The sequence below is a fragment of the Olea europaea genome, unplaced genomic scaffold (genome assembly GCF_002742605.1).
Source record: "Olea europaea var. sylvestris unplaced genomic scaffold, O_europaea_v1 scaffold2163, whole genome shotgun sequence".
NCBI lineage: Eukaryota > Viridiplantae > Streptophyta > Magnoliopsida > Lamiales > Oleaceae > Olea > Olea europaea.
In genome coordinates this window covers 76,727-89,332 of record NW_019239620.1, presented here as the reverse complement: position 1 = coordinate 89,332, position 12,606 = coordinate 76,727, and the positions used below count along the sequence as shown (strand labels likewise).

The 12,606-nt window shown below is 33.2% G+C and overlaps 3 protein-coding genes across 8 annotated transcripts; 2 read left to right on the top strand and 1 right to left on the bottom strand.

Annotated features, from left to right (window-relative positions):
• Positions 1-4,181: 4,181 nt before the first annotated feature.
• Positions 4,182-9,560, bottom strand: LOC111380541 (cyclin-L1-1-like). Of its 5 annotated transcripts, XM_023004127.1 has the most exons (9): positions 9,105-9,560; positions 8,809-8,953; positions 7,928-8,021; positions 5,988-6,136; positions 5,828-5,898; positions 5,683-5,736; positions 5,268-5,408; positions 4,644-4,813; positions 4,182-4,386 (listed from the first exon to the last, which is right to left on the bottom strand). In XM_023004127.1, the coding sequence occupies exons 4-9, from the start codon at positions 6,097-6,099 to the stop codon at positions 4,344-4,346; spliced, it is 591 nt and encodes a 196-aa protein (XP_022859895.1). In that variant the 5' UTR covers positions 6,100-6,136; positions 7,928-8,021; positions 8,809-8,953; positions 9,105-9,560; the 3' UTR covers positions 4,182-4,343. The 5 variants fall into 5 exon arrangements, 3 of the variants coding, with proteins under 3 accessions (XP_022859895.1, XP_022859896.1, XP_022859897.1); XR_002700200.1 differs by lacking the exon at positions 9,105-9,560 and having other exon boundaries at positions 4,583-4,813; positions 8,809-9,094; XM_023004128.1 differs by lacking the exons at positions 5,828-5,898; positions 9,105-9,560 and having other exon boundaries at positions 5,683-5,764; positions 5,948-6,136; positions 8,809-9,093.
• LOC111380542 lies at positions 6,136-7,921 on the top strand. 2 transcript variants are annotated; one of them, XM_023004132.1, is made up of 2 exons: positions 6,136-6,982; positions 7,673-7,921. In XM_023004132.1, exons 1-2 carry the CDS (start codon positions 6,753-6,755, stop codon positions 7,803-7,805), a joined length of 363 nt encoding a protein of 120 aa, XP_022859900.1. In that variant the 5' UTR covers positions 6,136-6,752; the 3' UTR covers positions 7,806-7,921. The 2 variants fall into 2 exon arrangements, with proteins under 2 accessions (XP_022859900.1, XP_022859899.1); XM_023004131.1 differs by lacking the exon at positions 7,673-7,921 and adding an exon at positions 7,085-7,333.
• Positions 9,561-10,795: 1,235 nt separating the features above from the next.
• Positions 10,796-12,293, top strand: LOC111380543 (alanine--tRNA ligase-like). Its single transcript, XM_023004133.1, has 4 exons — positions 10,796-11,233; positions 11,328-11,566; positions 11,661-11,801; positions 12,225-12,293. Exons 1-4 carry the CDS (start codon positions 10,849-10,851, stop codon positions 12,291-12,293), a joined length of 834 nt encoding a protein of 277 aa, XP_022859901.1. The 5' UTR covers positions 10,796-10,848.
• Positions 12,294-12,606: the final 313 nt, after the last annotated feature.

Genomic DNA, 12,606 nt, shown 5'->3' with positions numbered 1-12,606 from the left:
TAAAAGATTATATAAACAGTAATATATAAACAACATTTTCTATAAAATTATTAGCTATATAAGATAACTTTAGTCGTTCTTTTTGCTGTGTATCCAGCCCCTTCAAATGCAGTGGAAGTTCCAACCATTATTCGTTGCCATTTATGAATTAAGATGAAATTAGTTGCACTAAAATACGGAAATTAACTTATAAGTAAATAAAAACTAAAAATTTCACATATTATTATTAAAAATAACTAAGAATAAAAAATTACTTATTAGTAAAACATCGGCAAAAATTTCAACAGAAAGTAAAAACTAAAAACTTCACTGAAAATAGAAAAAATTATTTTTAAATAATAAACGTCTCTTTGAATGGTAGATTCATTTTTAATATAAAAAAAGGCCTTATGTATTCTAAAAAAAATTAATTATAAGTGAAAAATTCATTTATAGGTAATAATTTGCTTATAAGTAAAAGTAAAATTTCACTTATAAGTTAAAAAGTAACTTATAACTAAAAAGATCTCTTATAAGAAAAAATACGCTAATAAGTAAAAGAAATACTAAAATAAATAAATAAAATTCACGTATAAGAAATGCAGTCACTTATGAGTACATTTTTGCATAAGTAGGAAAATTATTTATACATCAAGGAAGAATTGTTAATGCAAGAAATGGGTAATTCTCCCTCGAGTTTTGCTAAGGACACATGTCCCCCCATAGGTAAGTGGTCTGCCACTGAGTGCTTCTTTCATTGGTCCGTACATTGTGAGTTGGATTGTCTTTTGACAAATCCACGATAATCCAACTCAGACACAGCAAATTCATCATTAAAGAATGCAATTATTGGTGAGAAGGCATTAGAAATAATTCCATTTCACATGGTCTTTGCAGACCTCACATGGGGCCAGAATAATTATGTGTGCACATAGAATGATTTCACACTGCCTTTAGCCCTTGTTTGGCCTCATTAAACACATTAAGCTACATTATTTTCAAAAAAATACATCCTTCAACAATAATTTGATATCATTTGAACTATGCATTCTTTAATAAAATAATATTACACGTAAATTTAAAACTTTTTCTTATTTTTAATCACATATTTTTTATTCATTTGACATGAATAATACATTTTATTTCCTAAAATGTGGTGGCTCAAACATGGGTTAAAACACATCATTTGTAAATTTTCAATCCAATGGGGCCCAGTTGTCACACAATTCAGATTGTGGTGTATGCGCGTAACAAGAGGCTACATTAATGTGGTAGGGCAAAGTTACGATCATGCCCTCTCAACTACTCCCCTACTCTTGACAAATGAGGGTGTTTTCGTCATTTTTGCCAACAATCCACCTTTAAAGAAGGGCTCCCTACAAAATGTTCAATGATGTCATAGCTATGGAACCCACTTGAGTCAAAAAAAAGGAGAGACAAAATTAGCAAAAAATGTAATGTAATGTGTATTAATGGGAGCTAAACAGACGCACAGACCTCACATGGGGTTAGCCCATGCGATTCCCACTTTTAAAGAAGGGCTCCCTACAAAATGTTCAGTGATGTCATAGCTATGGAGCCCACTTGAGTCAAAAAAAGGAGATAGAAAATTGGCAAAAAAATGTAATGTAATGTAATGTGTATTAATGGGAGCTAAACAGACGCACAGACCTCACATGGGGTTAGCCCATGTGATTCCCCCGCCCACCCCAATAAATGAACCATCTACTTTACCCGGTGTGTCTTGCCTATATCGACCCTCTAAAGTCCAACCATGTACACATGGCGCGGTTGTTGCAACAAAAGAATCAAACATTTAAAATACTAGCTTCAATTATTTTTTAGGTAAAATAAAAAAGGGTAATGAAAATTAAAAAAAAAAAAAAAGAGGGTGGGCGGGGAGGAACGGACGAAATCGGCTTCAATTATTCATCACCGTCATCTTCTATACATTTAATCCAAGGTTTTTTTTTTTAATTTTATTTTTGGTTTAAATTTCGTGATTTTAATAACTGGTAAATAGATCTTTGATTCTTAACCTTTAGTCTTGTTTTAATCTATGAATATATGGTTATAGTACATTGACTGAGGTAGATATATGTTAAGAATAGAAGAAATATATAAAAGGGAAAATTGCAGTCAAGGTACCCAATTTTTAGTTTATTAGTAGATTTTGTCCAAATCTTTCATTTGTGTCAACGTAAGTACCAAATCTTTAAAAAATTTGCAATTGAGGTCCAAACAGATGGCTTCTGTTAGTTTAACCGTTAGTTGACCCAATAAATTGAGTTTGACCAATTTTAGAATGGGTAAAATTATAACTTTGAATTAAAATTTAAAAAAAAAAATCAAAAGTCATTCACTGTTCATCTTCTCCTTCCTACACCCACCCCCACATCCCACCTCCTATTGGAACATTTCTCCACATCTCTAAAGCTCGATTCATTTTCTCCCTCACAACTCTCACTTATTACATCAAAGAACAAGCACCAACGCTCACAATGCTTTCAGCAGCCTTTGCAACAGGGTTTTCAGCTCCATCGTGTTGGTCCTGAACCGCCTCCATTGCGATTGCTAGGCAGAGCGAAGCACCGATCTGTGAGTTCTGGTCTTACTCGTTCAAAATAGTATCTACAACGGGTTTGAGAATGGAGTAGATTTTGTGACGTGTGTGGTGATGGAGGTTATCACGTCGACACAGGCGAAGCAGAAGGTGGAGTCGGGGTTGCAGAGGCGACGAAGGATGGAAGAGAGCATCCTAGAGAGGAAAGGTGACAAAACGTCACCGTGGGAAGCAGATATGATTTCCAGTACGTGGACGCATTGGCGCTGGATCGGAGACTTCTTAGACTGTCAGAGGCGGAAAGGCAATTCAAGAAAGGTCCAAATGATTCGGTTGAAGAGTTCTAGCCATGGGATAGCGTCGATGGGAGGTAATGGTGGTTATCTTGGTCTTGTGTAAGATTATTTTCTATGAATGGTGACGGGTTAAAAATTCCCAAAAAAAAATTAAAAGTTTTTTTTTTTTTTTTTTTTTTTTTTTTTTGTGGGTGGAGACGTTGCCATTCGGACCCAAATTTGAATTTTTTTTTTTTAAATTCAATTTCATTTTTAATTCTTTTTAATAATAATTTTATTTTATTCTCTCTCTCTCTCTCTCTCTCTCTCTTTAAATATAGCTTCTTTTTTTGGAGATGCAAACACATGCTGGACAAATTAAAGCTGGGATTGGTATTTTTTATCCTAGAGAGGGTAACGAAGTGTTGATGTTCGCTAAGAAAACGCAAACTTGAAAGTGCATATGTCGCACTGTAGTAATAAAGTGGATATTTTGAGTTCGAGATATCAATCTCTCGAAAAATGTCTACTTTAAATTACATAACTTTAATTAATTTAATTCTAATAACGAAACAGACACACAAAATTAGAATTATGATATTGACAATGAGAAACAACTAAAAACTATATCAAAAGAAGAAAAAATAAAAACTTGTAAATTTCAGAAGCAAACATAGTTGAAATTCATGGTTTCACTTAACCATTGCCTAATTAATTTCTCCAGAAGTCAATTAATGAATTATTCATTTACGATGGAATTATGATATTGACAATGAGAAACAACTAAAAACTATATCAAAAGAAGAAAAAATAAAAACTTGTAAATTTCAGAAGCAAACATAGTTGAAATTCATGGTTTCACTTAACCATTGCCTAATTAATTTATCCAAAAGTCAATTAATAAATTATTCATTTACGATATTAGATTCGATTTTTCAATTTTGGCTAATTATCTTTCTCAAGCACAATTAACTCTAATTGATTGATTTAATTTACTATATCTCTATGTCGATTAAAACCAAATAACCACATTAAATCATTTTGAAAATAGCTCAATGGGCCACCGAGGGTTAGGAGTATATTTCTATCTCCTATACAAATAAACCTATGGTATTTACTATTTGGTAAAAAATGTACAATTTTTTTGAACGATGTACAAATCACTAAACTCAATCACTTAATGACCAAATAAATGAAAGACATTCAACACAATAATAAATACGCATGAAAATAAGCATTTTAATATTAAAAGGCAATAATAATAATAATAATAATAATAATAATAATAACACATTGAAATAAGCATTTTAATATTAAAAAGCAAATATTGAAATTAATTAAGACTAGGTAAAATTACAACCATAAATCCCAACACTAATAGCTAGCCCATTTTATACAAATAAAGTAAAGGAGAATATTTCTTACAATACATTGCAAATATAAGATAATAATGAAGAAAATACAAAGTGAAGATAAAACCCTTTTTGAATTTGGATTCTTGATAGTTTGATCTTGATTTCCCCCAACTATTTTTCCAAATGTATTATCCTTTTTGCTCTTGATTTTGCCCTAAGATACCAAGAAAAATGAAAAGAATAAGAAGAAAAGAAAGGAAGGAGAAAGAAAGAAAAATGAAAGAGGAAGAAGACCCAACAAAAGAAGCCCTAGAAGTGACCAACAAATTGATATTTAAATGGCCAAAAATCGCCTATGGTGAAATTGCAGAAGTCCCAAAATTTACACGAAATAGGAAAAATTTGACTACCCGAAAGACGACGAGCGTGCCTTGAGACCATTTTAGTCTTGGTAAATCACAAAGGCTTTACCTATCATTTGCAAGATTCCAAGCTTCTTGTCTCAGTTCTGGAGGAGTTCCAAGAGTAGCAAGATAATTCGATATAAACTTATGAGGATGCTCAACATGGCAGATAAAACCCATTTCTTTGAAAAGATGCCTCTCTGTTCTGATCAAATCTGCCTTCAGATCCACATATTTCTATCGACAAACATAGTTCAATATTCACAAAACATATGACTAAGATTAAATAAGAAAGCAGATATAATTATATTCGTAAGATAAGATAAAATAAGATAGAACGACAAAGTGAGAAATTTATGCTAAGGGGGAGGTTTCGAAAATATTGAGAAAAAATAAGGGGTATCTCTATGCTATCATAAAATTCAGGGATTAAAGAATGTAATCCAGTTCTTACACCTGCTTTGCACAACCCCATAGTATGAAATATAAGACAAGACAACCTATGATTTCAACAGATTACAGAAAAATAGTAATTTAATAAACAACAAAATCAATAGCACCGATCAAAAACGCAATATTAAAGTCAATATCCAACCTTACATAACTTCACCAGAAAATCGAAAGTATTTATATAATAAATTAAAAATTAATAGCACTGATCCAGAATACAAGATTAAAATTGACACCCAACCTTAGAATATGTGTCCACATGCTCTATGGGTAAGTTTTCCCTCCTACATTCCATCCTGTGAAAAACAATGAGGACTTGCCTTGCTTTCCTAGGACTTCCTTCAAGTTTGGAAGCAAGCCATACACAACTTGCAGCAACCCTCTGTGTGCAAACCAAGTCTGGTTCTATGTCAGAAGAGAACAAAGCTAATGAAATTGTGAAACGCAACTAAACTATTGTAAAATTGGGAAGCATTAACAGGCAAAAAAAAAAAAAAAAAAAAAAAGAAAAAAAAAAATCTTTTTATTTAAACAAAAAAAATTTGCGGGATAGGGAAAAAAAATTGCTTTAGCGAAAAAATAAAAAAAAAAAAAAAAAATTTAAAAAAAGGGGAAAAAAAAAAAAAAAAAAAAAAAAAAAAAAAAAAAAAGGGAACCTTCACGTCAAATCTAGCAAATGACTTCTTGCAGTAGAAACAATGGAATAAGACCTGACCAGTGGCCATCACAGCTTGAGGTCTGTGTGAAAAGTTTTAAGGAAATAACAATGCAATTAAACTATAATTTTATTACTCATTTTACTCGTGAGAAAAGAAGAAATGACATCATCCTCCAGTCCTCATATATTAGAACCAAGTGGAGTAAAGCACACACTGAAACAAATAAGAAGACCATAAGGAAAATTAAAATAAATAAGGGTACAATTTGAGCAAAATACTGCTCTCTTGAATGAGATCACAACCATAAATTCGAAGTGTCATTTCTGTAGCTTCATCTATCCCATCTCTCCTAGAAGGCGAGTTCCATAGTTCTTCGTCTGTCACATAAAACGTATCAATTGCTGTGCAAATCATACTTTTATCTTTCTCCAAGTGCGAGGAGCCTCAATAACTGCCATGAATAAAAAGCCCAAAAAAAAATAATAATAAAATAAAAAAAAATTGTTAATTGAAGATGGGAACCTCCTTTCACAACAAAAGCTAGGGGAAGAAAAAAGAAAAGAAAAGAAATGACTTTCAGTTTTTTGATATTATAGAATCAAAGAGTTTTACATTACTCCAAAAATAATAAGAATAAAGAAGAATTCATGAAAAACCCAAAGAGAGAGAGAGAGAGAGATGCCCACAAGGAAAAAAGGAGGATTTTGCTAGAAGAATTGGCAATGAATGTTACAAATAATGGAAAATTTATTGTAGAAGAGGGGATTAATTATCCAGTTATTTACTTATCAAGAGCACAAAGAACAACTAACAACCCCCAGTATATCTTTCATTATTTGTTTCCCTCAATGTCCTAGACAGCAAAACATATTTGTACAAGAGAAGTTCGGAAACACGGAGTTGCCTACTTCTGACTCCCACTATTTCTTCAATTCCTTATACCAATCCAGTCAACTCCCTCTCCTTCCAAGAAAAAACCCTATATTAACTAAATTCTTTGATCAATTTATTGCTTTGAAAAATATTCTGAGTTCCCCCCAAAAAATCCCACTTTTCGAATATTTAATATGGCATTGCAGATCGAGGTAGTCGAAGAAGTGGAATCGGAAAATCAGAAGCAGCCAGTGGCTAAGATGGTGGTGGATGATGAGAGCAAGCAGAATGACTTCTTGAAGGCAACAGCTTATGGAGACATGAAGAAGCTGCAGCGCCTGGTTGACAGCGAGGTTGCTCCATTTCTGCGTCTGATGCCCTTTTTTACTACACTCTCCAGTAGCCGGACGGCAACATCATTGAGGTGCACCATTTTATGTATATATCGTTCTGGGTTTGTCATTTTCATGTATATGCTGAGTATTGTACGTTGAGTTATTGAGTTCACCTATTACACTTGAGGCAGGTGGTTACAAAGGCAAGGAGAAAACCACTACAACCAACGCCATCAAAAATTCAAGAGCGATATTTTACAGAAAAATCGCTGTTGCATAAGGAAGATTACCATCAAGAAACAACAATTTTGGGGGAAAAAATAAATTCCATGGAGCTAGAAGATGAGAATGGCTATTTATGTTGAAATTAAATCACTGACAACAATCAAATCAAGTACAAAACCAACATATAAAGCACATTTTTATACATATAATGTGATACTAACCTTCCAAGTTCGGAGATGAAGAAGTTGAGTAGAAATCATTGCAACACAAGATGTGCCCAGAGAAACCTTTAGGGCGTGTTTTCTTTGTGTTTCAGTTTTGTGTTTTGAGTTTTGAATTCATTTTGAGTTTTGTGTTTTGAGTGTTTATTTTGAAATTGTTGAAAATGCGTTCTTTTTGTTAGTTTCTCAAAACAAAAAACAAAAAACAAAAAAAAAAATTTTAAATTTTGAGAATCACCACAACACCACCTCAAAACACCAAAAAAAAAAAAAAAAAAAAATTTTTTTTTTTTTTTAAAATTTTGAAAATAACACCTATTACACTTGAGGCAGGTGGTTACAAAGGCAAGGAGAAAACCACTACAACCAACCCCATCAAAAATTCAAGAGCGATATTTTACAGAAAAATCGCTGTTGCATAAGGAAGATTACCATCAAGAAACAACAATTTTGGGGGAAAAAATAAATTCCATGGAGCTAGAAGATGAGAATGGCTATTTATGTTGAAATTAAATCACTGACAACAATCAAATCAAGTACAAAACCAACATATAAAGCACATTTTTATACATATAATGTGATACTAACCTTCCAAGTTCGGAGATGAAGAAGTTGAGTAGAAATCATTGCAACACAAGATGTGCCCAGAGAAACCTTTAGCCTCTTGTCCCCTTCTGTTGCCCTATTAATAAAACTTAAATCCATTAGATCTTTTGTTAAACTAGATCTGCTAACAATTTTCACACGTTAAAGTTAAAAATGCCTACCAGATCATAATTAGGTAGCATATAGTCTCTCCTAAACTTGATTGGGTGACATTTACGTAGAAACATAAGAAATGGTTGATTGCCATCAAATTTTGATGTCCAGGTAGAATTGAGAAGTTAATTTTTAGTAATAATAACCAACAGAGTGACAAATATTAAAAGTAAATTGATGTTCAAATATCTTATTAAGATAAATTAAAATTAAGCAACTCAATTCAGAATGCTTGGTAGCAAGGTTATAAATAAATTTGTTTTGTTTTAGAGAAGATCATTTTTTGAAAAATAAGTATATTTATTATTTTACAGAAACATAACTGTTGTTTTAAAAATAATCGGTATATAAGTAAAAGTAAAAAAGTTAGCAAATTATTCACAGTCCACTCCTCTCGTTTTCTCTTTCCTCAACTCTCTCCCATATCCCCCAGCCCCATCTCCCTCAAAGCCTCTCCCCCATTTCCCGACCCTGCCCCCCTACGTCCTCCCACCTTCCCCGATTCCCTGCAGGGGGAGGGGACGAAGCAAAAATACTGACAGAGTGTTGAAAGAGTCGAATATATTAATCAATTTTAGTTTTTCATGACCATTCGCATAAAAATTCAAGATATATTATCGAGAAAATCTCTGTTGCTAGAGGAAGATTACCATCAAGAAACAATTTTGAGTAGAAATAACAGAAATAAAAGATCAATTGGTGATACTAACCTTGGGATGAAGAAATTGAGTAGAAATCACTGCAATAGAAGATCTATTGGCGCGAAACCTTGCACCTGTTGCTCGATCAATTGCACTTACGAATTACACAAGATCAACTGGTGCCAAGGAAAACTCCCTTAGCCGCTTGTTAGATCTATCAATTTAAGCCCGTGTTTATTTAGAGGAAATACGCAAAAATGACTCTATCACTCTAGCAAATTTTAACATGCGACTTTAACCATTAATTCAATTAAAAAAATAAAAAAAGTTAAAAAATAACTTTAGACACAAAAGGACGATTTTACCATTGACAAACTGTTTTGGAAGCTAACTCTGAGATCTAAAGAAAATCGACACCCCAATTGTCACATTTTCCGATCAACCACGGACTGATCGATGCGCGACTTGGATCAACGACCATTATCTATCCCCAGGGGAAATCATTTCGGTTAGTTGTTATATAATCAATTAAAAAAATATTCGTAATTTTTGTTGTTATAAAATCAATTGAAATTTTTTACATTTATTCGGTTTAAGCATGAGTAGAACTAGATTGTGTGGTGTTTGGGTGGAAAATGTTAATTTTTTGGACCTCTCATTGTCAAAAATGATGATTTCCAACGAAGAAAGGCCTTCTGAACGATGTCGACTGTTAACAGTCAGGTTTAACAATCTTGAGCCGACTTTTAATAGACAAATCAGTCTTTGGGCCGACTGTTAACAGAAAAAACAGTCTAATCGGCCCATGACTGTTAACAGTCGGCCCAAAGACTGTTAACATTTAAATTTTTAAAAAAAAAAAAAATATATATATATATATATGCCCAAAAGTTCAGTGCGAGCATATGCTTGTACTGGACTTCATTGGGCTCCGCCCCTAACAACATGCTAGTGTTCAAGTTCGATTATCATATTCATGTCTATATTGGTGATATAACAATACATTCTATGACTTTTATTATTGTTCAATTCGATTAGAGGTAAAGTTGTTCCCCTCAAACTTTACTAATTTTTTCTATTAGTAGACTGGTCTGTAAGCCAAAGTAGAAACAATTATACCTAAACATAAACATAGGTAGCTTTTATATGAATAAATGAAAAAATAAAACTTCAATGAAGAAAATGATATATTTTAAAATTAACTTAATTACTCATTGAGTTTCTTCTTTCACAATCATTATTGGAAAACTATTTTTTCTATGCACTCATTTTCAATTATATGTTCACGAAATAAAATATTATGCAAATTAATTTAAAATTTTTCCTACTTTTTGACCACTTACTCATCTAAAAATTACTATTCAAAATATTATTTTTTTCCAAATAAAGATTGTCAAACAAGGGTTTAATCAAACATATTTTCAAAAGCAAAATGAGTATTGAATTTATAGTTATTCAATTTTGAATTAATAAATTGAAATTGGCTAGCTTGTTTGGTGGCCTTGCAATTTAAAAAACATAGTTTTGAGTCCCCCGGGATAAATCCCAATGATGTAAAGGATAAGAGTGAAGTATACTCAATCTTGTTAGCAGTCAAAGTGTGAGGGTTCGATTTCTGAAACATGAATTGAGACTCTTTGTGGACACCAGTGTACATACAACTCTTGTTCCTTGACCTGTTGGAGCACATTCCAAGATTAATCTCTCTCACGATGTTCTAGGAACGGAGCGGTGGGGGACCTTTAAAGTTGGGGTTCAATCTTTAAAAAACATAGTTTTGATTTTTCTAAAAAGTATTTTACTATTTTTAGGAAAATGTTTGATTAAAAAGTAAGAAATTTTTTTGAATTTATGTGTTGAATATTTTATTGTGTACATATGTGATTAAAAATAGTATAAGAAATAAATTAAAGTGAATCCAACATAGCTTAGAGTGGAGTGACCTCTAATGTTTTTCTCATATATTCCTCGCATTTGTATTTTTGGGACGTGGAATCGAATCCGCCAATTTGATTGCAGGAATATTTAGATGCAGAGAGAGACATTTAATTAAACAAATAATATAACCATAATAAAAGGCGGTTGGCATTTGGAAGATTCGGTCCATGGATGAGGGTATATCGTAAGTCGAACATTTTCTCCCATCCTTTGGCGTTACCATTCCGCACCCTACTTTCTATAGTTCCTCCGCCGCCACCTCATTCACGCAATAATCGTTTACCATTGCCTGCAGCTGCTTCACTATCTGCAGCGTTTTGGAATACTAGGATTCGTCTCTTTCTGAGACGCAGTATTAGCTATAGCAGCAGTAGTAGTAGAAGAGAAGAAGCGTTATCGGAATCAGCGATGGGATCTCAGTCGAGTGAATTGGAGTGGCCGGCCAGCCGAGTCAGGGATACGTTCATTAAATTCTTTGAGGATAAAGGCCATGTCCATTGGAAATCAAGCCCCGTTGTTCCTCACAACGATCCTACCCTTCTCTTTGCTAATGCCGGTAAATTTTTTCCCTTTTATGAATTCCCTAACACTTTTCTTTTTTTATCCCTGGAAATTGTTTACTGATATTGCTGCTTGTATGTATATGGCAGGTATGAATCAGTTCAAGCCGATATTCTTGGGTGCGGTCGATCCCAACACTGAGTTAAGCAAACTAACCCGCGCTTGTAATACTCAGAAGTGCATCCGAGCAGGTGGCAAGCACAACGATCTCGACGACGTGGGCAAGGACACTTATCATCATACCTTCTTCAGAATGCTTAATAATTGGTCAGTTGGAGACTATTTTAACAATAATGCAGTTCAGTGGGCTTGGGGGCTTCTAAATAAGGCAAGTCCCTCGCACTTCTGTTGTGCGTTTGTATACGAACATGCATCCAAAACTGATTCATTTTTTTAATTTTCAACTTTATCATTTCTTTCAGGTGTATAAATTACCTCAAGATAGAATTTATGCCACTTATTTTGACGGCGACGAGAAACTTGGCCTTGCTGTCAATTCTGAAGCAGGGTATAATTTGCTCAAATTCATCCCTCCTGCCTGTGTTTTGCCTTTTGGTTGTAAAGTACGTTCATTTTATGTTTTTAGCACTTATTAAAATAAACCTGATAGTATTTCAACTGGATTTGGTGGTTGGGTCCAGTGTCTGGGGCCCTTACATTTAATAGTTACTTTTCCTTTTAATAAGAAAATAATTATTAATGGAAAGGCATGTTTTTATCAAGAAATCTTTGAAAGTGTTTATTTTAAGTCCTTTCATAACTTCAAATAAGACAATTTTTGCGAGATGGGAAATACTGGGCTTGTGGACCTTACACAGAAATTCATTTCGATGGAATTGGTGATCGTGAGGCTGCTTTGCTCGTAAAAAATGACGATCCTACATGCATTGAGATATGGAATCTTGTGTTTATTCAGGTTGTTTCGTGTCTTCTCTGATCTGGTATGAGTAACTGTCAAATTTAACACTATTGACCTTTTTCTATAGGATGGTACAAAGAAGGTTGTAATATCAGCTCCATTGGCGTACATGAGAAAACTCACAAGCCAAGCATGACATTTGTTTCCAATACTAACTGTACCACCCTTGCTCCATTTGCCAAGGTTGAATTGTATTCTCTAATTTCAAGAACCACAGTTAATTTTACTTGTCAAATAGACAAAAAAATCTTTTAAGATTATCTTTTTCTTATAGGTGCATGCTCCTCTTCAAGGGATTCTTTTAAATGATTTAATCTTTTTTTTCTTTTTAAATCTAGTGTAGAAAGATTACTATATTCTTTACACCTGTTTTCCATTATTTTTCTTTACAGGTGGTTCCCAAAAAGTTTGGTATCTTAGACGGTTTGATGATGACTGTCCATGCAAAA

Bases quoted from the DNA above. Each gene is read 5' to 3' on its own strand.
- LOC111380542 (XM_023004132.1), top strand. From the start codon at position 6,753: ATGGCATTGCAGATCGAGGTAGTCGAAGAAGTGGAATCGGAAAATCAG. The intron at 6,983-7,672 runs GTGCACCATTTT...CACTTGAGGCAG, and splicing joins CGGACGGCAACATCATTGAG to GTGGTTACAAAGGCAAGGAG.
- LOC111380543 (XM_023004133.1), top strand. From the start codon at position 10,849: ATGAGGGTATATCGTAAGTCGAACATTTTCTCCCATCCTTTGGCGTTA. The intron at 11,234-11,327 runs GTAAATTTTTTC...TGTATATGGCAG, and splicing joins CCTTCTCTTTGCTAATGCCG to GTATGAATCAGTTCAAGCCG. The intron at 11,567-11,660 runs GCAAGTCCCTCG...CATTTCTTTCAG, and splicing joins CTTGGGGGCTTCTAAATAAG to GTGTATAAATTACCTCAAGA.
- LOC111380541 (XM_023004127.1), bottom strand. From the start codon at position 6,099: ATGATTTGCACAGCAATTGATACGTTTTATGTGACAGACGAAGAACTA. The intron at 5,899-5,987 runs GTTGTGATCTCA...TATTTGTTTCAG, and splicing joins AATGACACTTCGAATTTATG to TGTGTGCTTTACTCCACTTG. The intron at 5,737-5,827 runs GTAAAATGAGTA...GCCACTGGTCAG, and splicing joins CATTTCTTCTTTTCTCACGA to GTCTTATTCCATTGTTTCTA.